Source organism: Chiloscyllium plagiosum, unplaced genomic scaffold, assembly GCF_037043375.1.
Source record: "Chiloscyllium plagiosum isolate Xiang-an unplaced genomic scaffold, Cpla_swu_hap1 HiC_scaffold_29, whole genome shotgun sequence".
NCBI classification, from domain to species: Eukaryota; Metazoa; Chordata; class Chondrichthyes; order Orectolobiformes; family Hemiscylliidae; genus Chiloscyllium; species Chiloscyllium plagiosum.
The window spans coordinates 1,052,465-1,080,161 of record NW_028270167.1 but is presented as its reverse complement, the minus strand read 5'-3'; the positions used below and the strand labels follow the sequence as shown (position 1 = coordinate 1,080,161).

Here is a 27,697-nt window from a genome sequence, read left to right as displayed (position 1 = left end):
TTACTGATCAACTTTCAACACATTAACATCCATCCGTAACTATAATCGCTAGTAATGTACTCCAGGTGCAATCTCACCAATGCCTTGCATAACTGCTGCATAATCTCCCTCCTCTTGCTTTCAATTCCCTTTGCAACAATCCATAACATTCTGTTTGTTTTCCTGATTGCTTGCTGTACCTGTACACAGGTTTTCTGTGATTCATGACTAAGGAATCCAGATCTCTTTGCATCTCAAAGCTCTGCAATCACTCAGCATTTAGATACTATGTGGTTGTTTTATTCTTTGTCATAATGGACATAATTTCACTTTCCCACATTGTGCTCCATTTGCCAGATCTTAGCTTCTTCATTTAATCTAATGATATCCATTTGAAGCCTTTTAACCCTCTTCACAGCTAGCCTTCCTATCTATCAGAAAATGAAATTATCAAATTTAACTCCCTACTCTTGACCCTTCATTCAAATCAAATGTAAAAAGTTGAGACTCCCGCATGACCCCAGTGACATATCACTCGTGACATCCTGCCAGCCCACAAAGACCCACGTGTTCCTACTCTGTGCCTCCTGTTAGCCAGCCAATCATCTATCCATTTCAGTACATTACCCCCTACACCGAGGTTTAATTTTCCACAATAGCTTTTAGTGTGGCACCTTAGTAAATATCTTATGGAAATAAAGAGCAATACATTTACTGTTTCCCCTTTAACTAGAGCACAATTTAATTCTCAGAATCCTAGAACCCTTGTTCGGGTGGTACGGTGGCTCAGTGGTTAGCACTGCTGCCTCTCAGCGCCAGGGACCCAGGTTCGATTCCAGCCTTGGGTGACTGTGTGGAGTTTGCACATTCTACCCATGTCTGTATAGGTTTCCTCTGGGTCCTCCGGTTTCCTCCCCACAGTCCAAAGATATGCAGGTTAGGTGGGCTGGCTATTCTAAATGACCCATAGTGTTAGGTGCATCAGTCAGAGGGAAATGGGTCTGGATGGGTTATTCTTCAGAGGGTCGGTGTGGACTTGTTAGGCTGAAGGGCCTGTTTCCACACTGTAGGGAATCTAATCTAATCTGAACCTATTCAAGTGCCCTTTTGTAACATCTTTAATAGCTTCTAATATTTTCCCTATGAGATGTGTAAAGCCAACTGGCCTGTAGTTTGTTTTCTGCCTGCCTCTTTTGAATAAAGGAATTACATTAGCTGTTTTCCAATCTAAAGGAGCCTTCCCTGAATCTAATGTGTTTTAGAAAATCAAATCAGCTACCTCATTGGCTACTTCTTTTAAGACCTTAGAATGAAATACTTCAAGGCCTGGATATTTGTCAATTCGTTTCAGCAATTTACTCAGTACTACTTCTCTGGTCATTGTAATTTTTGATCCCTCCCTTTTCATTTTGAAAATGCTAATTAGTGCTTTAGGCTTGATGTGTACTTTTTCCATCTGTCGCAGAAATGTGACCTAACAAAATACCTTTAATGTTGCTGTCTATCCCAGGCAATGGATCCCAGCGTCGCCTTGAAGATTGAGGAATTTATTGAAAAACTAAAGAAGTTGAAAGATGTTGACGTGCCATTTACACTGGTAGTTAACCCTTTTTCTCTGCTTTGGTGTGTCACTGCTGTTGTTCTGTAAACGTGAACTCTACACACAGTTGCGGGGGCAAGCTGTTTATACACACGTAAGCTAGACTGGTCAAGCAGACTAATTCTGAAACAGGTGTACATTGGTATTTTAGCTGTGGTAATAGAGGTAAAGATGCCCAGATTATTAAATGCTGGGATGCATAGTAAATAATTCAGAGGTCCAAAGTAAACATCTTCAAGGAGGTATTAATAGTAAACAGGACAAGAGTTGACAGAATTAATTTGGTGTCAGGAAATGTAAGGTTTTAAAAGAAGAGAGTAATTGTATGTTGGAGAAAATGGTCTGTGGGAAAAAAAGGCTTTTTAAAAAAATTGTTTAATTTCCTTTTGAGAAGGTAGTGAGAAGGTGAGCTTGCATGAGCATTTGAGCTCAATTGTTACAATGAACAGAGATCATAAAATTACTTGCTTGAAAGTTATAAAAAGATAGGTTCGGCTAGATAAAAGCCTGCTGTTTCCCATGGGGTTGAAGCAGAAGCAGGATTCTGAGGTGCTGGAATGCACCATGGGAGTTAGTGATTGACTCACAGACCATGGGTACATCTCAGAATAAATTAGGCAGTTGAAGGATTAGGGTGGATCACCAAACAAGATCAGTGTCCTACCTGACTGGAGGATAAATGCTAAATTATCTGTTCCTATGCTGTAATTTGTGGGGACAAAATGAGGGAAATGAGTTACCTCCTTGAGAGTGTAGTTTTCAACTGTATTTGCTTTCTTGTTTCACATAATCTGGTTTCTTTATGCAGATTATTGATGATCCATCTGGAAACAGTTTCATCGAGAATCCCCACGCCCCGCAGAAAGATGAGGCGTTAACAATTACTCATTACAAACGAGATGCTCATCAGGACAGTATGTTGGGACTGCAGGTAGCTATCTCAGGTGTATGCAAATGGTTTGATTTAACCAGGATTTATTCAGTTGCCATTTTGTGTAAGGAGGCTTAGCAAATGCTGTCATTGCTGGGGTTGCCCAAGCGTAAAATTCAAACGGCCATTGAAGGAACCCACTTGTAGGAAATGCAATCCATGTGATTGAGAGAAAACTAACTATGACAGTAAATGTTGAACTTTGTTTTCAACAACATTTTAATTTCTTGTCTACTATCCTTCCAGAAGGCTACAGAAGAGGAGACACACACAGCCACCTTGGACGAATTAAGGAATGAGGTAAGTGTTCCCATGAGGACTATAATATTTGAAAAGAGACGATGGTAGAAAGGCTGGCTGTAGATAAACTTGATCAGGCACCAGAACCAGGTCTGATGCAGCTGAAGATAACGGGGGAAGTAATGTTGAAATTGCAGAGAAGAAGGCCATAACTTTTCAAGTCCCGTTTAGGTACGTGCGTGACGCTAAAGGACTGTACAATTGTGGGTGTTAATAAAGTGCAAGCACCCACTGTGGCCATTCCCCTCAATAATACATATACTGATAGGAGATTCAATGGTGAGAGAAACAGACAGGAGATTCTGTGGTTGCGAATGGTATGTTGCCTGTCGGGTGCCAGGGTCAGGGATGTCTCAGATCTACAAGATTGTTAAGGGGGAGGGAGAGCAGCCAGAAATCATGGCATACATCGGTACCAGTGACATAGGTAGGGAAAGGGATGAGGACCTGATGAGAGAATATAAGGAGTTAGGTTGGACGCTAGAGGGCAGAATGAGGCAGAGTAGTAATCTCAGGATCGGTACCAATGTGACAGGCTAGTGAAGCTAAATACAGAGTATACTTAAGAGGGAAATCAGGAGGGCAAAAAGGGGACATGAGATAGCTTTGGCACATAGAATTAAGGAGAATCCAAAGGGTTTTTATAAATACATTAAGGACAAAAGGGTAACTAGGGAGAGAATAGGGCCCCTCAAAGATCAGCAAGGCGGCCTTTGTGTGGAGCCGCAGAAAACGTGGGAGATAACCTAAACGAGTATTTTGCATCAGTATTTACTGTGGAAAAGGATATGGAAGATATAGACTGTAGGGAAATAAATGGTGACACCTTGCAAAATGTACAAATTACAGAGGAGGAAGTGCTGGATGTCTTGAAACGCATAAAGGTGGATAAATCCCCAGGACCTGATCAGGTGTACCCTAGAACTCTGTGGGAAGCTAGAGAAACCTCTTGCTGAGATATTTGTATTATCGATAGTCACAGATGAGGTGCCTGAAGCCTGGAATTTGTTAACGTGGTGCCACAGTTTAAGGGTGGTAAGGACAAGCCAGGGAACTGTAGACCGGTGACCCTGTTGTCAGTGATGGGCAAGTTGTTGGAGGGAATCCTGTTGGACAGGCAAGGACTGATTAGGGATAGTCAACACGGCTTTGTGCGTGGGAAATCATGTCTCAAACTTGATTGAGTTTTTTGAAGAAGTAACAAAGAGGATTGATGAGGCTAGAGCGGTAGATGTGATGTATATGGACTTCAGGAGGGCATTCAACAAGGTTCCCCATGAGAGACTGGTTAGCAAGGTTAGATCTCATGGAATACAGGGAGAGCTAGCCATTTGGATACAGAACTGGCTCGAAGGTAGAAGACAGTGGGTGGTGGTGGAGGGTTGTTTTTGAGACTGGAGGCCTGTGACCAGTGGAGTGCCACAAGGATTGATACTGGGTCCTCTACTTTTTATCATTTATATAAATGATTTGGATGCAAGCATAAGAGGTATAGTTAGTAAGTTTGCAGATGATATCAAAATTGGAGGGGTTGTGAACAGCGAAGAGGGTTATCTCAGATTACAACAGGATCTTGACCAGATGGGTCAATGGGCCGAGAAGTGGCAGATGGAGTTTAATTCAGATAAATGCGAGGTGCTGCATTTTGGGAAAGCAAATCTTAGCAGGACTTATACACTTAATGGTAAGGTCCTAGAGAGTGTTGCTGAACAGAGAGAGACCTTGGAGTGCAGGTTCATAGTTCCTTGAAAGTGGAGTCGCAGGTAGATAGGATAGCGAAGAAGGCGTTTGGTATGCTTTCCTTTACTGGTCAGAGTATTGAGTACAGGAGTTGGGAGGTCATGTTGCAGCTGTACGGGACATTGGTTAGGCCACTTTTGGAATATTGCGTGCAATTCTGGTTTCCTTCCTATCGGAAAGATGTTGTGAAACTTGAAAGGGTTCAGAGAACATTTACAAGGATGTTATCAGGGTTGGAGGATTTGACTACAGGGAGAGGCTGGACAGGCTGGGGCTGTTTTCCTTGGAGCATCAGAGGCTGAGGGGTGACCTTATAGAGGTTTACAAACTTATGAGGGGCATTGGTAGGGTAAATAGACAGAGCCTTTTCCCTCGGGTTGGGGAGTTCAGAACTAGTGGGCATAGGTTTATGGTGAGAGGGGAAAGATATAAAAGAGACCTCGGGGGCAACGTTTTCATACAGAGGGTGGTGCTTGTGTGGAATGAGCTGCCAGAAGAAGTGGTGGAGGCTGGTACAATTGCAACGTTTAAAAGGCATTTGGATGGGTATATGAATAGGAAGGGTTTGGAGGGATATGGGCCGGGTGCTGGCAGGTGGGACTAGATTGGGTTGGGATATCTGGTCGGTATGGATGGGTTGGACCGAAGGGTCTGTTTCCATGCTGTACATCTCTCTGACTGTAAATGCAGATGACCATGTGGCTGCAGAGCTGGAGTAGGAGGTGGGAGAGCATTTCAGTGATAGTGATCACAACTCTTTTACCTTTACTGTACTCGGGGATAGGAGCAGATGGTATGGGAAAGTATTTAATTGGGAGAGGAGGAAATTACAATGATATTAGGCAAGAGCTGGGGCACCTAAATTGGGAACAGATGTTCTCGTGGAAATACATGACAGAAATATAGAGGTTGTCTAGGGAGCACTTGCTGATAGCACTGGACAGGTTTATCCCACTGAAGCAAGGAAGGGATGGTCAGTTGAAAGCACCTTGGGTGACAAGGGATGTGGAACATCTCGTGAAGAGAAGAAGAAAGCTTGTTTAATGTTGAGGAGGCAAGGATCAGAAAGGGCTCTAAAGAGTTACAAGGCAGACAGGAAGGAACTGAAGGAATGGACTTGGGAGAGCTAGAAGGGGGCATGAAAAAGCCTAGGCAGGTAGAATTAAGGAAAACCCAAAGGCGGTCTACGCTTGTGAGGATCAAGAGGATGGCCAGAGTGAGCTTGTGCCTGGAGTTGGAGGAGGTAGGGGAGGTCCTTAATGAATATTTTGCTTCAGTATTCACTAGTGAGAGGAAGCTTGTTTGTGAGGACATTGTGAAACACTGATATGCTTGAACAAGTTGATGTTGGGAAAGAGGATGTGCTGAAAATTTTGAAAAACATATGTGTAGATAAGTCCCCTGCACCAGATGGGATATCCCCAAGGTTATTACAGGAAGCGAGGGAAGAGATTGCTGTGCCTTTGTCAATGATCTTTGCAGCCTCATTGTCCACTGGAGTGCTGCCAGCTGATTGGACGGTGACAAATGTTACTCTCTTGTTCAAGAAAGGAAATAGGGATAACCCTGGGAACTACAGACCAATCAGTCTGTGCTGGGCAAATTACTGAACAGGATTTTGAGACAGGATTATGATTACTTGAAAAACCAAAGCTTGACTAAACAGTCAGGTTGACTTTGTGAGGGGCAGGTCATGCCTCACAAACATTATTGAATTCTTTGAGAGTTTGACAAACATGTTAATGAAGGTAGAGCAGTGGATGTGGTGTACATGGATTTTAGCAATGCATTTGATAAGGTTCCCCATGGTAAGTTCATTCAGAAAGTAAGGAGGCATGGGATATAGGGAAACCTGTCTGTCTGGATACAGAATTGGCTGGCCCATAGAAGACGAGAGAGTGGTGGTTGATGGGAAGTATTCAGCCTGCAGCTCGGTGACTAGTGGTGTTCTGGAATCTCTGCACTTTGTGATTTTTATAAATGACTTGGATGAGGAAGTGGAAGAATGGGTTAGTAAATTTGTCGATGAGGAGTGGTGGATAGTGTGGAGAGGTGTTGTAGATTGCAACGGGACATTGGCAGGATGCAGAACTGGGCTGGTAAGTGGTAGATGGAGTTCAACCTAGAAAAGTGTGAAGCAATTCAGTTTGAAAGGTCGAATTCAAATGCAGAATACAGAGTTAAAGGCAGTATCCTTGGTAGTGTGGAGGAACAGAGGGATCTTAGGGTCCATGTCCACAGATCCCTCAAAGTTGCCACCCAAGTTGATGGAATTGTTAAACAGGTGTATGGTGTGTTCAGTTTCATTAACAGGGGGATTGAGTTTAAGAGCTGCGAGGTTATGCAGCTGCTCTATAGAGCGCTGGTTAGACCACACTTGGTATATTGTGTTCAGTCCTGGTCGCCTCATTATAGGCTGGATGTGGAAGCTTTTGAAAGGGTGGAGAGGAGACTTACCAGGATGCTGATGCTGCTTGGACTGGAGGCCATGTCTTGTGAAATAAGGTTGAGGGAGCTAGGGCTTTTCTCATTGGCGCGAAGAAGGATGAGATGTGACTTGATAGTGGTGAACAAGATGATGAGAGGCATAGAGAGAGTGAATAGCCAGAGACTTTACCATCGCAGAAGTGGCTAACACAAGGGGGCATAATTTTAAGGTGACTGGAGGAAGACTTGGGGGAGATGTCAGAGATTGGTTCTTTATACCATGTGGTGGGTGCATGGAATGCTCTGCCAGCAGTGGTAGTAGAGTCAGAGACATCAGGAACATTTAAGTGACTCTTGGATAGGCACATGAATGATAGTACAATGAACGGTATGTAGGTTAGTTTGATCTCAGAGTAGGATAAATGGTCGGCACAACATTGAGGGCCGAAGGGGCTGCACTGTTCTCTGTGATGTCTGATGGCAAGTAGATGCTGAGGTTCTTTCCACCCTGTGGTGGAAAAACTTGTCAAAATGATATGGAATATAGACTATTTGTAAAAAGCCTATATATTAATAAAAAGAGAGGTTACTGGAGAAACTCAGCAGGTCTGGCAACATCTGCAGAGAGAAAGCAGTTAATGTTTCAAGATCATTGACCCTTTAGAATGTATGTATTTGACGGTAAATCATGTTCAACTGACTGGCTTGATTTACTTTTAAGGGGGCAATGTAGTTGATGTAACATGGACTTCCAACTGGCATTTCATCACCAGGAATGTGATTAACTTACCGCGAAGCTGGACCACATGCAATAAAAGGGCGAATGACAGCATGGATTGGCTGAGTGACAAGAAACTTAGTGACAGTGAACAGTTTTCTGAAATTTATTTGAGAAGTGCAAAATGAAATGTTTGTAAGGGATTGTGAGGAAAGGCAAAGATAAAATTCTAAAGAAATGCAGCAATGTGCACCTGAGGGTCTGTGTTCAAATTATGTGAAGGTAGCAAGACAGTTTGAGAGTGTAGTTAAGAAGGCATACAAAATTGTGGGCACGGGAGTGTGATGAACCTGCAGAAAACGCAGGTTTGGCTTTAGCTAGAATACTGTCTGGTTCTGTGCACACAACATTGAAAGGATGTGAAGCTTTTGAGAGAGTATAGGAAAATAATTTCAGGAATGAGGAAATTCAGCTACACAACTTCAAGAAGTTGAAGTTATTTTCCTCTGAATAGGGAAAAATAAGCAGTGATGTGTGAAGTGGTAGCCAAAATCTGGAGCAAATGGGAAGAAACTGTTTCCTTTGGTGGAAGGTTCAAGAATCAGAGGACACCAGTTTAGCGTGACTGGTAAAAGAAGTAACAGTGACAGGAGGGAAAACATGTTCTCACAGCAAGTGGTTAGAATCTGCAATGTGCTGCTTGAGAGCACTTAGAATCAACAGGAACCGGCTATGGGGAGAGGATAGGCACTGAGACTGGCAGAGCTTTCTTCGAGAGCTGCTGTGGAGATGTTGGGATGAAAAGCCACCTTCAGTGTGGTGATTTCTGCGACCTGTTATTCTAGTGTCTGCCTTGCATTTCTAATTTCCCAACTTATATTTCCCACCCACCCCATTCCCCTGCTGCCCCTGAAAGGATAATTTCAGTCGCAACTTGTCAACCCTTCGAGCACCTCCCCCCAACCTAGTGACAGATTGCTATCCTCTGCTTTAACAATGATGTTGGTCTCTTAGATGTCGGAAATTTATTTTCTTGTGTGTGTGTCAAAATGAAAGGAGATGTGTGTGTTTCATGTTTATCATTTACTCTTCTAGATTTCAGCAATGTTTTTACATTGTCAGCTGGTGGAATTTAATTTCAATTAATAAATCTGGAATACAAATCTAATCTTATTCATGGTGAACACAAAACTATAATTGATTATTGTAAAAACTATAGGTAGACTAATATCCTTTTTTCAGTCTGGCCTACATGTGACTCCAGATCCATAGCAATGTGGTTGACTTCGATGCCTTCTGAAGTAGCCTAGCAAGTCACTCGGTTCCAGAGAAACTAGGATGGGCAGCAAATACAGACTTCACCAGTGACGCCACATTGCATGAAAGAATAAGAGACAATAATTCAAAGGAGGTTTTCCTGATGTTAGGATTAGGAGAAATTTGGGAGTATCTTAACTCTGCATCTAATGACCAGACTGACCTGAAGAACAGTGGCACAGTGGTTAGCACTGCTGTCTCACAGCGCCAGAGACCTGGGTTCAGTTCCCACCTCAGGCGACTGACTGTGTGGAGTTTGCACATTCTCCCCGTGTCTGCGTGGGTTTCCTCCGGGTGCTCCGGTTTCCTCCCACAGTCCAAAAATGTGCAGGTGAGGTGAATTGGCCAGGCTAAATTGCCCATAGTGTTAGTTGAAGGGGTAAATGTAGGGGGATGGGTCTGGGTGGGTTGCCCTTCGGCGGGTCGGTGTGGACTTGTTGGGCCGAAGGGCCTGTTTCCACACTGTAAGTAATCTAATTCAATCTAATATTTAAACCTAAAATTAGTTATGATTTTCACAAAGGGAACTATGTGTTGCTAACTATTGTGTTTCTTTCTCTTAATAGGTGTTACAGTTCAGTACCAACTGTCCAGAGTGCAATGCACCTGCTGAAACCAACATGAAGTTACTGCGTATCCTTTTACGTAGTGTTTGATTTGACGGAATAGTAGGTGGGGAGACAGCTCCAGTAGAACCCAGCTTATTTGTACAGGAATTACAAATGTCAAATTTGAAAGGTTGCTTGATTCCAGGTAGAAATTCAAAGTTAAAGAAGCAGCTCCCCATCAAGTTAGCCAGCAGGTTAAAATGTGGAAATCTTAAGGCGCAGAGGTTATTTTGCTGCAGTTCTGTTTCTCTTGCCGTCACTCACTGAATACACTGACTGTGAATGTCAAGGTTCGGGGTTCGTTCCTTGTGAGAGTCTGACCAATGACTGATAACAGGCTGTGTAATGTGACTGGTATCAAGTGTTCCTGATGTTTTCTACACGTACAATTCAGTTGTTGATTCTTGACCATCAAGAAGCTGGTAGGGGAGGGCTAAGTCATGTGGAAGGTAGGTTGGGTGTCCTGTATCTCCTGCACCAAACCTGATCGTTCTGGTGGGGGGCTTTTCAGACCAATGGTATACTGTGAACTCCACCTCAACTCCATGGATTCTGTACAGTGACAGTCTGGGTTCTTCATTGGGGATGCTCAATAATAATTATATAGTTTTGGATGCTGTTGGGGAGGGGGACTGACCAGAGGAAAGCCATAGTGGCCAGGTGTCTGGCACTGAGCCTGGCCCTGTGGCTCAGAAGGGAAGGGGGAGAATAGAAAAGGGCTAATGGTAGGAGACTCAATAGTTAGAGATATGGACAGGAGATTCTGTGCTCGCGAACAGGACTCCGGATGAAGGGCTCCGGCCAGAATGGTCCATTGTCCTGCTCCTCGGATGCTGCCTGACCTGCTGTGTTTTTCCAATACCACACTCAATTCTAATCTCCAGCATCTGCAGCCCTCACTTTCTCCTGGAAGGTATGTTGCCTCCCAGGTGCTAGGGTCTGGGGTGTCTTTAATCAAGTCTACAAGATTCTGAATGGGGAGGGTGAACAGCCAAAAGTCGTGATGCACATTGGCACTAATGACATTTCTAGGAAAATGGATGACAATCTTAAAAGTGATTTCGGGGAGTTGAATTGGAAGCTAAAAAGCAGGATGAGCAGACTAGCAATCTCCAAATTACTACTGGTGCCACGTGAAAGTGAGGTGAGGAACATGAAGTGAGTGCAGCTAAGCGCGTTGCTACAGGGCTGGTGTAGGAGGAACGACTTCAGATATGTAGGTCATTGGGATACTTTCTGGGGAAGGTGGGACATGTACATGAAGGACAGGTTGCACTTAAACTGGAGGGACACCAATGTCCTGGCCTGGAGATTTGTTAGTGTACGTTGGGAGAGATGAAACTAGTTTGGCAGGGGGATGGGAACCAAGTTTGTGAGATAGAACATTACAGCACAGTACAGGCCCTTCGGCCCTCAATGTTGTGCCGACCTGTGAAACCAATCTGAAGCCTATCTAATCTACACTATTCCATTCTCATCCATATGTCTATCCAATGACCATTTAAATGCCCTTAAAGTTGTCGAGTCTACTACTGTTACAGGCAATGCATTCCACGCCCCTACTACTCTGAGTAAAGAAACTACCTCTGACATCTGCCCTATATCTATCACCCCTCAATTTAAAGCTATGCCCCCTCGTGCTAGCCATCACCATCTGTGGAAAAAGGCTGTCACTGTCCACTCTATCTAACCCTCTGATTATCTTATGTCACAAATAAGTCACCTCTCAATCTGCCTCCTTCTTTCTAACGAAAACAGCCTCCAGTCCCTCAGTCTTTCCTCATAAGACCTTCCCTCCATACCAGGCAGCATCCTAGTAAATCTCCTCTGCACCCTTTCCAAAGCTTCCACATCCTTCCTATAATGCGGCGACCAGAACGGTACGCAATAGTCCAAGTGCGGCCGCACAAGAGTTTTGTACGGATGCAACATGTCCTCATGGTTCAGAAACTCGATCCCTCTACCAATAAAAACTAACAAACCATATGCCTTCTTAACAACCCTATAAACCCTTGTGGCAACTTTCAGGGATCTATATACCTGGACACTGAGATCTCACTGCTCATCCACACTACCAAGAATCTTACCATTAGCCCAGTACTCTGCATTCCTGTTGCTCCTTCGAAGTGAATCACCTCACACTTTTTCACATTAAACTCCATTTGCCACCTTTCATCACATCTGCAGCTTATCTATATCCCTCTGTAACCATAAACTCTTTCGACACTATCCACAACTCTACCGACTTTAGTGTCACCCAGAAATTTATGAATCCATCCTTCTACGCCCTCATTCAGGTCATTTATAAAAATGACACAGCAGTAGACCCAAAACAGATCCTTGCAGTGCACCACTAGTAACTGAACTTCAGGATGAACATTTCCCATCAACCACCACCCTCTGTCTTCTGTCAGCTAACCAATTTCTTATCCAAACCGCTAAATCACCCTCAATCCCATGCCTCTGTATTTTGTGCAATAGCCTACCATGGGAAACCTTATCAAACGCCTTACTGAGCTCCATATACACAACATCAACCACTTTACCCTTATCCACTTGTTTGGTCATCTTCTCAAAGAACTCAATAAGGTTTGTGAGGTTTGTGAAATCCCTAATCAACTTATTCCTTTCTAGATTATTATAAATCCTATCTCTTATAACCTTTTCCAACACTTTACCCACAACTGAAGTAAGGCTCACTGGTCTATAATTCCCAGGGTTGTCTCTATTCCCTTTCTTGAACAAGGGAACAACATTTGCTATCCTCCAGTCTTCTTGCAAGATTCCTGTAGACAATTACAGCATAGAGATCAAAGCCAAAGGCTCTGCAATCGCCTCCCTGGTTTTCCAGAGAATCCTAGGATAAATCCCATCCATCCCACGGGATTTATCTATTTTCACATTTTCCGGAATTGCTAACACCTCCTCCTTGTGAACCTCAATCCCATCTCGTCTAGTAGCCTGTAAGTCAGTATTCTCCTCGACAACATTGTCTTTTTCCTGTGTGAATACTGACAAAAATATTCACTTAGCACTTCTCCTATATCCTCGGACTGCACACACAACTTCCCACTACTACCCTTGACTGGCCCTAATCTTACTCTAGTCATTCTTTTATTCCTGATATGCCTATAGAAAGCTTTAAGGTTTTCCTTGATTCTATCCACCATTGACTTCTCATGTCCCCTCCTGGCTCCTCTTAACATTTTTTTAGTTCCTTTGGCTAACTTGAAACTCACAAGCGCCCTAATTGAGCCTTCATGTCTCATCCTAACATAAGCCTCCTTCTTCCTTTTGACAAGAGATTCGACTTCTTTAGCAAACCACAGCTCCCGCCTTGACAACTTCCTCCCTGCCTGACAGGTGCATACTTATCAAGGACACGCAGTAGCTGTTCCTTGAATAAGCTCCACATTTGATTTGTGCCCATCCCCTGCAGGTTCCTTCCCCATCCTAAATCTTGCCTAATCGCATCATAATTGCCTTTCCCCGCTATAACTCTTGCCCTGCAGTATATACCTATCCCTTTCCATCGCTTAAGTAAACATAACTGAATTGTGGTCACTATCACTCAAGTGCTCACCTACTTCCAAATCTAATACCTAGCCAGGTTCATTACCCAGTACCAAATCCAATGTGGCCTCACCCCTCATTGGCCTGTCTACATACTGTGTCAGGAAACCCTCCTGCACACAACGGACAAACACTGATCTGTCTAAAGTACTCGAACTATAGTAGTCCCAGTCAATATTTGGAAAGTTAAAGTCTCCCATCACAACTACCCTGTCTCTCTCACTCCTGTTGAGAATCATATTTGCTATCCTTTCCACTACATCTCTGGAACTATTCGGAGGCCTATAGAAAACTTCCAACCTCTCCTTTCCTGTTTCTAACCTCAGTAGATGAGTCCTCAAACGTCCTTTTTGAAACTATTATACTGTCCTTGCTGAACAATCCCACCCACCCACTACCTCCTTCTGTGTTCTTACTGAAACATCTATTGGTATCTCTCTGGTTCAGGTGAAGACCATCCTGTTTGTAGAGGTCCCACCTTCCCCAGAAAAAGCCCCAATTATCCAGGAATCCAAAAACCACCCTCCCTGCACCATCCCCGTAGCCACATGTTCAACTCCCCTCTCTCTCTTTTCCTTGCCTCATTAGCATGTGGCATGGACAACAAACCAGAGATGATAACTCTGTCCTAGCTTTAAGCTTCCACCCTCGCTCCCTGAATTTCTGCCTTAACTCCCCATCCCTTTCCTACCTATGTCATTGGTGTCTTTTTGGACCACGACTTGGGGCTGCTCCCCTCCCCCCTCAAGGATCCCGAAAACATGAATAGAGACATCACAAACCCTGACACCTGGGAGGCAACACACCAACTGTGAGTGTCTCTCGTTCTCACAGAACTTCTCTCTGTCCCCCTAACTATGGAGTCCCCAATGACTAATGTTCTGCTTCTCTTCCCCTTCCTTCTGAACAACAGGGATAGACTCTGTGCCAGAGATCTATACCCCACTGCTTTCCCCTGGTTAGTTGCCCCTCCCAACAGTATCCAAAACGGTATACTTATTGTTGAGGGGAATGGCCACAGGGGATCCCTACACTGCCTGCCGGTTCCTTTTCTGTCCCCGACGGTAACCCATCTCCCATCTTCTTGCACCTGAGGTGTGACTACCTCCCTGTAACTCCCCTCAATAACCCCCTCCACCTCCACCTCCCAAATGATCCAAAGTTCATCCAGTTCCAGTTCCCTAACGCAGTTTTCCAGGAGCCGGAGTTGGGTGCACTTCCCGCAGATGCAGTCAGCAAGGACACTAATGGTGACCCTCACCTCCCACATTCTGCAGGAGGAACATTCATCTGCCCTAACCTCCATTCCCACTGTTCTAAGTTCCCAACAAGACTACTGCAAACTAAAAAAAAGTCACTACCAATCTGCCACACACAACCCTTTTTTTATTAGAGAAGGGGGAATAGGTGGGAGTCGCTACCTGAATAGTGTTTTGGGTAAAGCAACCGCCCAGATGTAAGGCCTCACTTACCCAGCAGTCCAGTGTCCGCTCCTGCTCAGCGTGTGTCTGCCTATACACAAGGTAAGCTTTTAAATTTTAAACTTACCTTCCCATCAGACCTCTGGTCCTCCTCCCACTGCAACTGCTGCTAAACTGAAGGTCACCCCTCATGATTGAGTTTTTTGAGAAAGTAACAAAAAGGATGGATGGGGGCAGGTTAGGAAGGCGGTGCTGAATTTGATGGATTTGACTGAGACAGGCTGGGGGGAGGGGAAATGAGGAAACTGGTGAAATCAGAGTTCATCCCTTGTGGTTGGAGGGTTCCTAGCCGGAAGATGAGGCGTTCTTCCTCCAACCGTCGTTTCGCTGTGGTCTTCCTCCGCAAGCAGGCTGCCAGAGGAAGACTTGTGCCCACACCTCCCCCCTCACCTCCCTCCAAGGCCCCAAAGGAAACTTCCATATCCGCCACAGATTCACCTGTACCTCCACACATATCATCTATTGCATCCTTTGCACCCGATGTGGCCTCCTCTATATTGGGGAGATGGGCCGCCTGCTTGCGGAGCGTTTCAGGGAACACCTCTGGGACACCCGGACCAACCAACCCAACCACCCTGTAGCTCAACATTTCAATTCCCCCTCCCACTCCACCAAGGATATGCAGGTCTTTGGACTCCTCCATCGTCAGACCACAGCGAAACGACGGTTGGAGGAAGAACGCCTCATCTTCCGGCTAGGAACCCTCCAACCACAAGGGATGAACTCGGATTTCACCAGTTTCCTCATTTCCCCTCCCCCCAGCCTGTCTCAGTCAAATCCATCAAATTCAGCACCGCCTTCCTAACCTGCAATCTTCTTCCCGACCTCTCCGCCCCCACCCCAGTCTGACCTATCACCCTCACCTTGACCTCTTTCCACCTATCACATTTCCAACGCCCCTCCCCCAAGTCCCTCCTCCCTATCTTTTATCTTAGCCTGCTGGACCAACTTTCCTCATTCCTGAAGAAGGGCTAATGCCCGAAACGTCGATTCTCCTGTTCCCTAGATGCTGCCTGACCTGCTGCGCTTTTCCAGCAACACATTTCCTTTTATTGGCCAGAGTATTGAGTACAGGAGTTGGGAGGTCATGTTGCAGCTGTACAGGACATTGGTTAGGCCACTTTTGGAATATTGTGTGCAATTCTGGTCAGAGGCTGAATAGGCTGGGATCATTTTCCCTGGAGTGCCAGAGGCTGAGGTGTGACCTTATAGAGGTTTATAAAATCATGAGGGGCATGGATAGGGTAAATAGACAAGATCTTTTCCCTAGCTTGAGGGAGTCCAGAACTAGAGAGCATAGGTTTAGGGTGAAAGGAGAAAAATATAAAAGGGGCCTAAGGGGCAACTTTTTCACACACAGGATGATCCGTGTGTGGAGTGAGCTGCCAGAGGAAGTGGTGGAGGTTGGTTCAATTACACCATTCGAAAGGCATCTGGATGGGTATGTGAATAGGAAAGGTTTAGAGGGATATGTGTCAATTGCTAGCAAATGGGACTAGATTAGGATATCTGGTTGGCATGGACAAGTTGGACCGAAGGGTCTGTTTCCGTGCTGTACATCTCTATGACTCTATGACTGTAATTGTTCTATGGGAAATGCACAACAGAAACGTGGGGCTGTTTAAGGAGCACTTGTTACGAGTGTTGGATAACTTGGTCCCACTGAGACAGGTAAGGAATGGGAAGGTGAAGGAGCCTTGGACGACGAGAGAAGAGGAGCTTCTTGTCAAGAGGAAGAAAGAAGCTTACTTAAGGTTGAGGAAGCAAGGATCTGGCACAACTTTAGAGGATTACAGGGTTGCTTGGAAAGAATTTAAAATGGACTGAGGAGAGCCAAGAGGGGTCACAAAAAATCCTTGGCGGGAAGGATTATGGAAAACCCAAAGGCGTTCTACACTTATGTGTGGAATAAGAGAATGATCAGAGAGAGAGTAGGGCCGATCAGAGATAATGGAGGGAACTTGTGTCTGGAGTCTGAAGAGAAAGACCCTAAAGAGTCTTTTGCTTCAGTATTCACTAGAGAGAGGGACATTGTTGATCATGAGAACACAGTGGAACCAGGTTAATAGACATGAACAGATTGATATTAAGAAAGTGGATGTGGTGGAAGTTCTGGGCAGCATCAAGATAGATAAGTGCCCAGGGCCGAACCAGAAATATCCAAGGTTACTGCGGGAAGTGAGGAATGAGATTGCTGCACCTTTGGCGATGACCTTTGCATCCTCACTCTCCATGGGAGTAGTATTGGATAATTGGAGGAAGGCGAATGTTGTTCCTCTGTTCAAGAAAGGAAATAGGGAAATCCCTGGGAATTACAGACCAGTCAGTCTTATGTCTGTGGTAAACAAGGTACTGGAAAAGATTCTGAGAGATAGGATTTATGACTCTGGAAAAACATAGTTTGATTAAAGATAGTCAGCATGGCTTTATGAGGGGCAGGTCATGCCTCACAGGTCTTATTGAGTTCTTTGAGGATGTGACAAGACAAGTTGACGGAGGTCGAGCAGTGGATGTGGTTTATGTGGATTTGACTAAGGCATTTGATAAGATTCCCCAGAGTAGGCTCATTTAGGAGGTGTGGGATACAGGGAAATCTGGCTGTCTAGATACAGAATTGTCTGGCTGAAAGAAGACAGCGAGTGGTGGTGGATGGAAAGTATTCTGCCTGGAGGTTGGTGACCAGTGATGTCTCACAGGTTCTTATGCCTCTGCTCTTTGTAGTTTTTATAAATGACTTGGTTGAGGAGATAGAAGAGTGGATTAGTAAGTTTGCCGATGACACAAAGGTCAGTGGTGTTGTAGATAGCCTGCAACAGCCCTCGACACTGCGACAAGACATTGACAGGATGAAGAGCTGAGCTGAGAAGTGGCAGATGGAGTTCAACCTGGATAAATGTGAAGTGACTTTGGAAGGTCGAATTTGAATGCTGAATACAGGGTTAAAGACAGGATTCTTGGGAGTGGAGGAACAGCGGGATCTTTGGGTCCACATACGTAGATCCCCCAAAGTTGCCACCCAAGTTGATTGGGTTGTTAAGAAGGCGTATGGTGTTTTGGCTCTCTTTAACAGGGGGATTGAGTTTAAGAGCTGCAAGGTTATGCTGTAGCTCTCTGAAACCCTGGTGAGACCACACTTGTAATACTGTGTCCAGTTCTGGTCGCCTCGTTGTAGGAAAGATGTTGAGTGAGCTCGGGCTTTTCATACTGGAGAGAAGAAAGAAGAGAGGTAACTTGATAGAGATGTACAAGGTAATGAGAGGCATAGATAGAGAAGATAGCCAGTGACTGTTCCCCAGGGCAGAAATGGCTGTCACAGAGGTCATAATTTTAAGGTGATTGGAGGAAGGTATAGGGGAGATGTCAGAGAGTGGTGGGTGCATGCACTGTACTGCCAGCAGTGGTGGTAGAGTTCGAGACATTAGGGACATTTCAGTGACTGCTGGACAGGCACATGGATGGTAGTAAACTGAGGGGTGTATAGGTTAGATTGATGTTAGATTAAGATCAATGCTTGGCACAACATCATGGGCCTAAGGTTTACTATTCAATGTTCTAAAAAAAAAACAGGTTAAAAGCCATAGGAATTCACTACTCTATAGTATCCTTTTCCCTTATGAAAGATCTCACATCATTTCAGTCGAAATAAAACAATCTTGATAGAATGGGGCAACTTTATAGAAATTGCAGTCATATTTAGAAATGTAATTCTGGAGCTGCACACAGTCAGTCAGTGTTTTAAAGTGAGCAGTTACATTGCTGTTTCAGAGAATGGATGACTATCGAAATAGTTTCTCTAACTTGCAGTTCCCACTCTTCGCCTGTTTAGTCAAGCCTAATGACCCCTTTGGTTTTGGATGATATGGGGTTTATTACTCATTGAATCATCACATTGTACTTTTTTTTGAGGTTTTTTGAAGCAGTGTGAGAAATGGTATGGATAACTGCTTAACTGGTTATGAAAGGAATTATTTGCATCATGACCATGAATGGCCTTCAGTAAAAGCAATATAGCAGGTTTTCCCTATTCAAATGTTTGCTATTCAGGGTTGCTTTGCTCAGTCATTGATTGTCCTTGAATTTAATGTAGGATTCCCTGTGGGATTAGAACATAAGCATGTATCTGGCAAGAATTAACATTACTCTCTCAAATCCATTCTTTTTGATTTTTTTCTTTTGTTGTCAAAATTTATCCATAGCATGGACAATGGTGGTGTGCTCACTTCCACTTAGAGCCACCCTGTTCCGGGTTTGCAATCACTTCATGTTAAGCGGTGCCTGTGTTTTCCTTCATCAAAAATTCCTAGAGATCCCCCACTTTAAGGAGGTGATCATTATGGCAACAAACTGTGGAGCTTGTGGACACAGGACCAATGAGGTAATTCTCACAAATGTTCCAACTTTCTAATTTATCACAGGGTGGGGAAGGGAGTGCCTTTGGGTTGTGGGAAGAAGACTGAAGTATTGACACTGACATTGTGAAAAATAATTTTGCCTCTCCCATTCTTTTGTGGGAATTGAGTCTTCATTGGGTTTATCTGCACTAAGCCCTCATCATTATGAACAGGATAATCTGATGACCTTGGTCGACGACTTCTGACGATGCTAGACTAGAATGACATCAGACTAGCCTGGGTGACACTCTCCCAATCACTGTCATTAACTGTCTCCCCGAAGGCACCCAGAGTGTGCAGGTTAACTGTGGAGAGTTTCAGGTTTATACATTCACAGTGGCCCTGTTAATCATGTAATAGCAACACAGCTCTCTGCCTTCCCTACACTCGATCTGTCAGTCACTCAGGTATTGCTCTCGAAAAGGAATTCCTTACTGCTGCTGTGTAATATAGCAAAACCAGTCAAGATTTGACTGTGAATAGAAATCATGCAGTAGGATAAACTGATACTTGAGCAAAAGTTCTGAATAAAAGTTTGTGTTTGTTCCTGCAGGCCAGAGCACTCCCAAACCCTCCTGTGCTGAGCTCATTCCATTCAGAATGAAGCAGCAGTACTAAAGTTGTCCCCTTTATGCTGTTGGGCTCAAGAATCTTTGTAAAAAGGACTAGTTCCTGCTCCTTATTTTGTGACTTATGTTGCAAAGTCTGAGAAACAATTAAAGACTTGCATTTATATTGTGCCTCTCACACCTACCAGATATCAGAAGTGCTTTCCAGGTAATGAAATATTTATGCTGGGAAGCCTCTGTTGTAATGCAGAAATGAACTATTGTCTGACTGATGTGCACCATGGTTAAACCGCTCCAAGATGAAGAAAGAATTATTGGGTCAAATATAAGAGTTCAGATGTTGTGGCACCTTTATAAGGAGTCTGTATGGGAAGGTGGCAGAGGTGATGGTAAGCAGAGAGAAAAAGGACAGGTGGAATTTTATGATATTACTTGTTTCTTTTGTATTTTGCAATTTCAGGTGAAGTCGGGAGGTGCCACAGAGCCTCTGGGCACTAAAATCACACTGCGAATTACAGATCCTTCTGACATGACCAGAGACCTGCTGAAGGTACAGCATTGCTTCATGGTGACAGTTTGCAGCAGTGTAATCTGATGGATAAGCTTTGTAATGTGTTTTGCTGTTGATCTCTTTACACCTGGTAAATGAACCTGTTGAATTGTGAATAATCAAAACTTTGCAAACAGGGCATTTTTTTTGTTTATGGGACGTGGATGTGCTTGCAAGATCAGCATTTATTGCCCTGGAGTAGATGGTGATGAGCTGCCTTCTTGATACTCTGCAGTCCACGTGGTGTGGGGTCGCCCACTATGCTGATAGGGAGGGAGTTGCAGAATTTCAATCCAATGACAGAAGGATTGGTGATATATTGGATGGTGAGTGATTTGGAGGAAAGCTTGCAGCTGGTGGTGTTCCATTGTATTTGCCACCCTTGTTCTTCTACCTCGTAAAATCATGGATTTAGAAGGTTATGTTGAAGGAGGCGTGACTGACTGATTGTTGCAGTGCATCTTGTAGCTGGTAAATGCTGCTGTCATTACGTTGGTGATGGAGGGAGTGAGTGTTGAAAGTGATGGATGTGGTGCCAGTCAAACAGGCTCCTTCATCCTGCTGATGTCAAGCTTCTTGGAGTGCACTCATCCATGCAAATAGAGAGTATCCTATCACCCCATTGATTTGCACCTTATAGATGTTGGACAATCTTTGGGGAGTCGGGAGGTGAGTTACTCACTGCAAGATTCCCAGCCTGAGTTGCTGTTACAGCTGCAGTATTTATATGGCTAGTTCAGTTTCTGGTCAATGGTAACCCCCAGATGTTAGTAATGAGGGAATCAGTGATGGTAAATTCTTTGAAGTCAGAGGATGAGGATTAGATTATTTCTTGTTGGAGATGGTCATTGCTTTGTACTTGTGTTGTTACTTGCTACTTATCAGACCAAGTCTGGATATAGTTCAGGTCATGGTGCATATGGACAAGCAAATGCTGCTGAACATTATTCAGTGATGAGTCAACATTCCCAATTTTGACCTTATGATAGAGGGAAGGTCATTGAAGCAGCGGAAGATGATTGGGCCAAGGACACTACCCTGAGGAACTCCTGCAGAGACGTTCTGGAGCTGAGGTGATTGATCTACAATAACCACAACCATCTTCCTTTGTGCTAACCAGTGAAATGTTTTTTTTCCTTGATTACCATTAACTCCAATTTTTCTAGAACGATTTGATGGGACACTCAGTCAAATGCGGCCTTGATGTCTTTGACCTCTGACCTCATTTCTGGAATTCAGCTCTTTTGTCCATGTTTGAGCCAAAGTTGTAATGTGCTGAGGCGCTGGGGAAATCAAACTGGACGTTACTGAAAAGCTTATTGCTGAGCAGGTGCTGCTTGATAGTACTGTTGATGGTACTTTCCATCACTTTTTACTGACGATCAAGAGTAGACTGGGGCAGTGCTTATTAGCTTGTTTTGGATTTGTCTTAATTTTTGTGGACAGGACATACCTGAGTAATTTTCCACATAACCAGGTAGATGTGTGTGTTGTTATTGTACTAGACAACTTGGCTTGGGGTATGACTTGACATGATTCATAAATGAGTTGTGTTTTTACTGGGTGTAACAGAACAATTTGTAATTCTGTCCTTTTTACCTTTTGCAGTCTGAAACCTGCACCGTTTCTATTCCAGAGCTGGAATTTCAGCTTGGAATGGGCATTCTTGGAGGAAAGTTCACCACTTTGGAAGGGTTGCTGACAGATATGAAAGAATTGGTGAGAAATGTTTATTCTTCTACATTTTATTAATATTCTGTAGCCTGAAATGCTGGGAACAATGGCAGATGTTTGTGATACTTTCAACTGTGTCTAGGGGCAATGGAAGTAGAGAGCTGGTGCTCATTCTTACTCTTGCCTTTGCCTCTGCTCAATCCCACAGGGAAACCATGCTATTACATAAAAAACATTGAAGGGTGAATGGGAAACAGCAGCAAAAATTGTGGGTTGTGTTTATGGGAAGTATTAGGAATAAGCAAGTAATTCTCTTGTTCAAAATGTACCAACTCTGCCATAAGGAGTGCTTGTAAAACATGTTGGACTTCGAGAAGTGGCTGTTTCTTCTCCCCGCATTCAGTTTTTGAATTGCATTTTTGCCCCATATACAGATCTTTTGCATAGTTCTGGTTAATAAATTTTAGTTTGTGTTGAAGCAAAGATTCAGTCACAAAACACGTTACTCCACGTTTGGGACTATTCTAAAGCTGCACAGAGTTAAAGGGCTGTAGGTAATTTGCACATCTCATCTGAATGCTGTAACAGATCTTTAATGTTGATCCTGCGTGGTTTGCAACAAAATGGAAAAGCAGTGCAGATTATTTTTGAGATTGTGCCAATCTTGGCTGTTAATGCTGAACTCCAACTTAGTTGTTGCTCTGAAGATTTGAAAACTGGCCTATGGGATATCTCACTGTTTATTTTTTATTTGTAGATTATGGCAAAGAATCCATTTTTTGCTGGGGACAGCTCTGCTCCTGAAAAATCTGGAAAGCTCAGAGAATTTGGGCAGAAGTTGGATGAGGTAAAAAAATATTATGGGTGAATTTTGTATATAAAAATCTTGAGTTCATCTTCAGATGAACTAATGAAGTGATCCTCCAGTTCTGACTAGTTGAAGTATGCATTAGACTAGTTTCACAATCATAGAATCCCTACAATGTGGGAGCCGGCCATTCAGCCCATAGAGTCCACACCGACCTTCCAAAGAGAACTCTACCAGACCCACCCCCTACCCTATAACCCTGCATTTCCCATGGCTAATCCACCTAACCTGCACATCTTTGGACTATGGAGAGGAAATTGGAACATTTGGAGGAAACCCACACTGACACAGAGAATGTGCAAACTCCACACAAACAGCCACCCGAGGTTGGAATCAAACGTGGGTCCCTGGCGCTGAGAGGCAGCAGTGCTAACCACTGAGCCACCATACATGCCAAGGTGCGAATTGGAGTTGAGGCTATAATTCCTGATCTGGAGTCAGGCATATTATCCATTGCGCCTGTGGCCCAGTGCTTAATGGTCCTGTTGCAGCTCACCCTGTACAAGTGAATCCTGCTGGCACTGAGCAGTGACTGGAAGCTGAACCAGATTCAAAACCAATTACTATTTTAAAATAAACCTCCTGCTTTACTGTAGTGACCTTGAGCTTGCACCTTTCTCCATGGTTGAACTTTATGTAAATATTGTTCCAGTTCTCATGTTTACAGGACTTGCTGTTCCACTGTAAACTGCAGTGAAGTAAGGAATTGATTGTGTTCAGGGAGTCTGTTTAGGGTATGGTTGGCTCTTTGGATGTTGACAATCAGAATAAAATGGCTGACGGTGAATAAGTCTTTGTAGACAGTAACAGAACGTGGAGTGATTCACAGGCAGAGAACACTGTTCTAATCTTCTATATCGCTGAAAGCATAGTGGACAGTTTTATCATTCATTGTCTCTCCTTTCTATGTATATACTTCATCCACTATGAGTGGATATGGAATTAGGTGTACTGTTTGACCACTGGCACACTTTTTGGTATTTAGTTTATAGATTTTATTCCCATATTTTTCTGTGGAACACTAGGACTGTTAAAGTCAGATTGTATTGTTCTATAGTTCATAGTGCAACAAAAAAGACTTAAGTTTCTAACTCTTGCTTTCAAAATCCTATTTCCCTATCTTTGTGATCTCCAAACGTACCACAACCCTCCAATGTCTCTTGGCTCCTCTAATTCTGGCCTCTTGAGCATCTTCAAATTTTATCACTCCACCATTGGTAAAAACACATTAAAAACACATTTAGTTGCTAAGGCCCTAAGCTCTGGAATTCCATACCCCAACCTTTACAACTCCACATTTTTCCTCTTTTTAAAATGTTCCCTAAAAGATATCTCTTGGTTACCTGCCTTAGTGTCTTATGTTGCTTGTTATCAAATTGTTTGACTTTGCTGCTGTGAAGGTCATTGGGATATTTTACTTGGTTGCTTTATTAATGGTATTTTTAGAAGCAGCTACAGTGTTTACTGGTGTAAATACAATACAGGTAGTTCTTCTACAACCCATTTTGTCAGCACGAATTGGCTATAACGCGATTGATGAATCATGGACATTGTTTGCATAACACAAACTTCCTGCTGAATGGTTATATCGGGTTTTCCATAGCACGATCTTGTACAGCGGTTTCTCATAATGTGAGGTTGCAGAGGAACACAACTATTGCATTATAACAGAACGACCTGTACTGAGAGCAGCTCCTACACTGCGTGGGGCACCTTGTCAGGTGAGCTATACCGCTGAGATTCCTCAAACCTGTGCAGCTTAACTTTCAACTATTTGTGTTTTTCTGTGCTTTAGCTGAACTCTCTTTTCAAAATTGAATTTAATTGTTTATTTTTTCCTTCAGATTATTGCGGGTAAGAGAGAAGCTCACATCATTCTTAAAGACTCAGCAGGAAACAGTTATCTCCAGGCAAGTGCTGCTGGAATAGCTTCACCTATTTAAACTCTCAGGATGGGGGGACAACCTCTCATGTGCTGCAGGCTGTGTCCAAAAAAGCAACTTCAAATGAACTGAACATATAGTTTGATTGCCTGCCCATCCTCCCCAAAAAAAACCCAGGAACATCCCCATGGATGCGATAATCCGTTGTTCCCAGAACATGGAATCAAAATGGCATTTGCACAGCTGGTGTTGAAGCAGTTTCAGAGACTACTAACTGCTTTTGTCCTGGTTGTATCTCTACACTGAGGTTTCATGTCCCTTTGTTCAGAATGAATATCACATGACTGGTGACTTACGCTCCACAGCCTTTTAACTGACAGACCCAGATTAATTCATGTCACCCCAACCCTTCTTCATTTTGAATTGTCTTCAGTGAGTGACTGCTATAAGAAAAAGGAGATTCCATAAATATATTGTAGTGACAACTTGAACTGTTTTTAATTTGGAAAGTATTGTAAACACAGAAGAGACAATGTACAGGGTGCAATATGGAGCTTGGGATTTAATCATTATTATTGGGCTGCATTCCTAACTCATTTACTTGTTTTCCTGTCTTTCTAGAATTTATATGCTCCAGATCCTGATCCAGAAATGAAGATTGAAAAGTATGAGCGCACATTTGAAGATAATGAGGAACTTGGTTTGAATGACCTGAAGACTGAAAATTATCAGGAGCAGGAAATAGATAAATAAAACAGAGAGCAGGGATCAGTCAGGACAGGGATAGCTTGTCTGATCCCTTGGTGTACCATCTGAAATGTTGAAATAGATATTCATCAAAAGAAAGGTGATCTCAAAAGCGTTGATCATTGAAGTGTTTGTAATAGAATGTGATGTGAATGTGAATACATTTTGTACAATTCACAGATCCTGAATATTGGTTTGCCAGTTGATTCAAAGTGAAAGAAGTTACTGGATTAGTTGCTGGATTTATTGCTGTCTTTATTATGTGTTCTTCCAACCATCCAAGGTGGGAGCAAATATCCACATAGCCTTCAATTGGGTCTTCCTGATTAAACTGAAATGAGGATAAATGGCAGATGAGAGCTTAACTCACCGCTCGATGCACTCATTTGATGCTTGAATCTAATATTTTGATGCTAACTCATTCTGACTTCATATAAAATAAAATGCAGAAAGTCATTTGCTTCTAATTGCAGTACATGTTGGATTCACAAGTCTGACCAGGTAGATGCTATCAGTTGAAGTAATGCACCAAATGCAGCTTTCCATTATCTCTTTTGTATTGTGGTTCAGTATTTTGGGTTGTACAATCTGGAGGTGACCAAACTACAAGTAGTCAATCAATCAGGAAACAGTATTGCCCAATATATATCGTATAATTGTTCCGTACAATTCCACGCATTTATTTGATGGTCCGAATGAGGTGATGGATTTGATGCTTGAATTGACTGGTGATTGTACAATCTGAGAAGCTGTTCCTATGTGCTGCAAGACTATGACTCATTAAGTCTGTGGGATCAATGTAGCTTGAAAAGTTGGCTGCACGTTTTGAGTACCTTCCAGGATGTTGTATGTTCGTAGAATTATTTTAAGCAGAATTGCATTTTGTAACCACCAAATCCATCATTCTATTTCACAACCCTAATCTCAGATAACATTCTGAAGCTTTCAACCATTAACTTACTATTTTGCTAACAAGCGTAAAAACATTGAGAAATTGGTATTATTCCAAATAATTTGCTAATTGCTTGCAATTTGCTAATTGCTTGCTAAATGGCTGGGTGTTTATGTTGGTGATTGAGCATACATTCATATTCTCTGTTGTTGATAATGGAGTGGAATCCTACATTTCTTTGAAATAAAAGCAAAATACAGAGAACCAAAAATAATGTTTTGGAAATACTCCAGTTGGATAACAACTGGAGAATTTAAACTGACAACACTTTCCCTGTCCAGAGATGTTGCCTAATTTGAGTATTCCTAGCATTTTCTGTTATTCTCTTTTTCGGTATCCCTTGTAAGATTCAGGGTAATGGAATCTTCAATCCTGGTACAGTATATTTAATAAATATATTGACATACCTTGTAACTTGCAGTTGTCTTGCTTTTTCTCAATTTTTGGTGTTGAAGGTTATGTCTTTATGCACAGCCTAAAAGGAATGTTCGTGTTCATTGTAATGCAAGTACACTGCATTCAAAGGAAAGATACAACAACTTTAAGGAAGCAGAATGCTTTACTAAAGTCTCATCGGGATTTATATCAAGTTGTTGATCGGTTTTGGAATGCCTATATTTTATACATTCCCTTCCTACCCCACACTGCTTCATAATCTGCAGGAAGAGGCAAAAGATAAAGTTCAATTGGAGAAACTTTCTCCAATTCCTTTAAGTGATCAACCAAGTCGCAATCTGTGAACTGACTGGAGGCTGTCACACTCTAACCTTCCGTAGAAAGGTATCAGCCATTCTTTTGTCTTACTTCCTTGTTGAATGTTTGACAATGCCTAAAACTATTTGTAGCGATGACAACTTGAAATGTCCCATTTTATTTGAAAGAGACTGAAAAGATCAATATATAATAAAATGTTGGGTTTGGAAAATTTAATTTTTTTTAAAAAATCAAAAGAACTGCAGATGCTGAAAATCAGGAACAAAATCAGAAGTTGCTGGAAAAGCTCAGCAGGTTTGGCAGCATCTGAGGAAGTATCACCGGATCTGAAATGTTAACTGATTTTTCTTCACAGATACAGCCAGACCTGCTGCGCTTTTCCAGCAAAAACAACATTTTTGTAACTTAAACTAACTTCATATCTGCTATTTTGATAAATTTAAAAAATTTTCTGTTTATAAGCATGTTTCACTAACTTTTTTCTCTGATTCCTCATCATTTTTAGATTAAGAAAGACTATATTTACACTTTAACCTTTCTACCCTCAACACTTGAATTAAGGAGAATCCAAAGGGTTTTTACAAATACATTAAGGACTAAAGGGTAACTAGAGAGAGAATAGGGCCCCTCAAAGATCAGCAAGGCAGCCTTTATGTGGAGCCACAGAAAATGGGG

The 27,697-nt window shown here is 42.9% G+C and overlaps 1 protein-coding gene across 1 annotated transcript in view; it reads left to right on the top strand.

Moving 5' to 3' along the window:
• The window catches only part of zpr1 (ZPR1 zinc finger), a 51,060-nt gene extending 24,338 nt beyond the window's left edge, over positions 1-26,722 (top strand). The window contains exons 5-14 of the mRNA XM_087976286.1: positions 1,490-1,576; positions 2,388-2,510; positions 2,757-2,810; positions 9,579-9,645; positions 18,979-19,049; positions 20,095-20,184; positions 21,793-21,903; positions 22,616-22,705; positions 24,571-24,636; positions 25,231-26,722. Coding sequence (XP_087832412.1) covers positions 1,490-1,576; positions 2,388-2,510; positions 2,757-2,810; positions 9,579-9,645; positions 18,979-19,049; positions 20,095-20,184; positions 21,793-21,903; positions 22,616-22,705; positions 24,571-24,636; positions 25,231-25,362 — 891 coding nt within the window. The 3' untranslated portion in view covers positions 25,363-26,722. The remainder of the gene's footprint in view (positions 1-1,489; positions 1,577-2,387; positions 2,511-2,756; positions 2,811-9,578; positions 9,646-18,978; positions 19,050-20,094; positions 20,185-21,792; positions 21,904-22,615; positions 22,706-24,570; positions 24,637-25,230) is intronic.
• Positions 26,723-27,697: the final 975 nt, after the last annotated feature.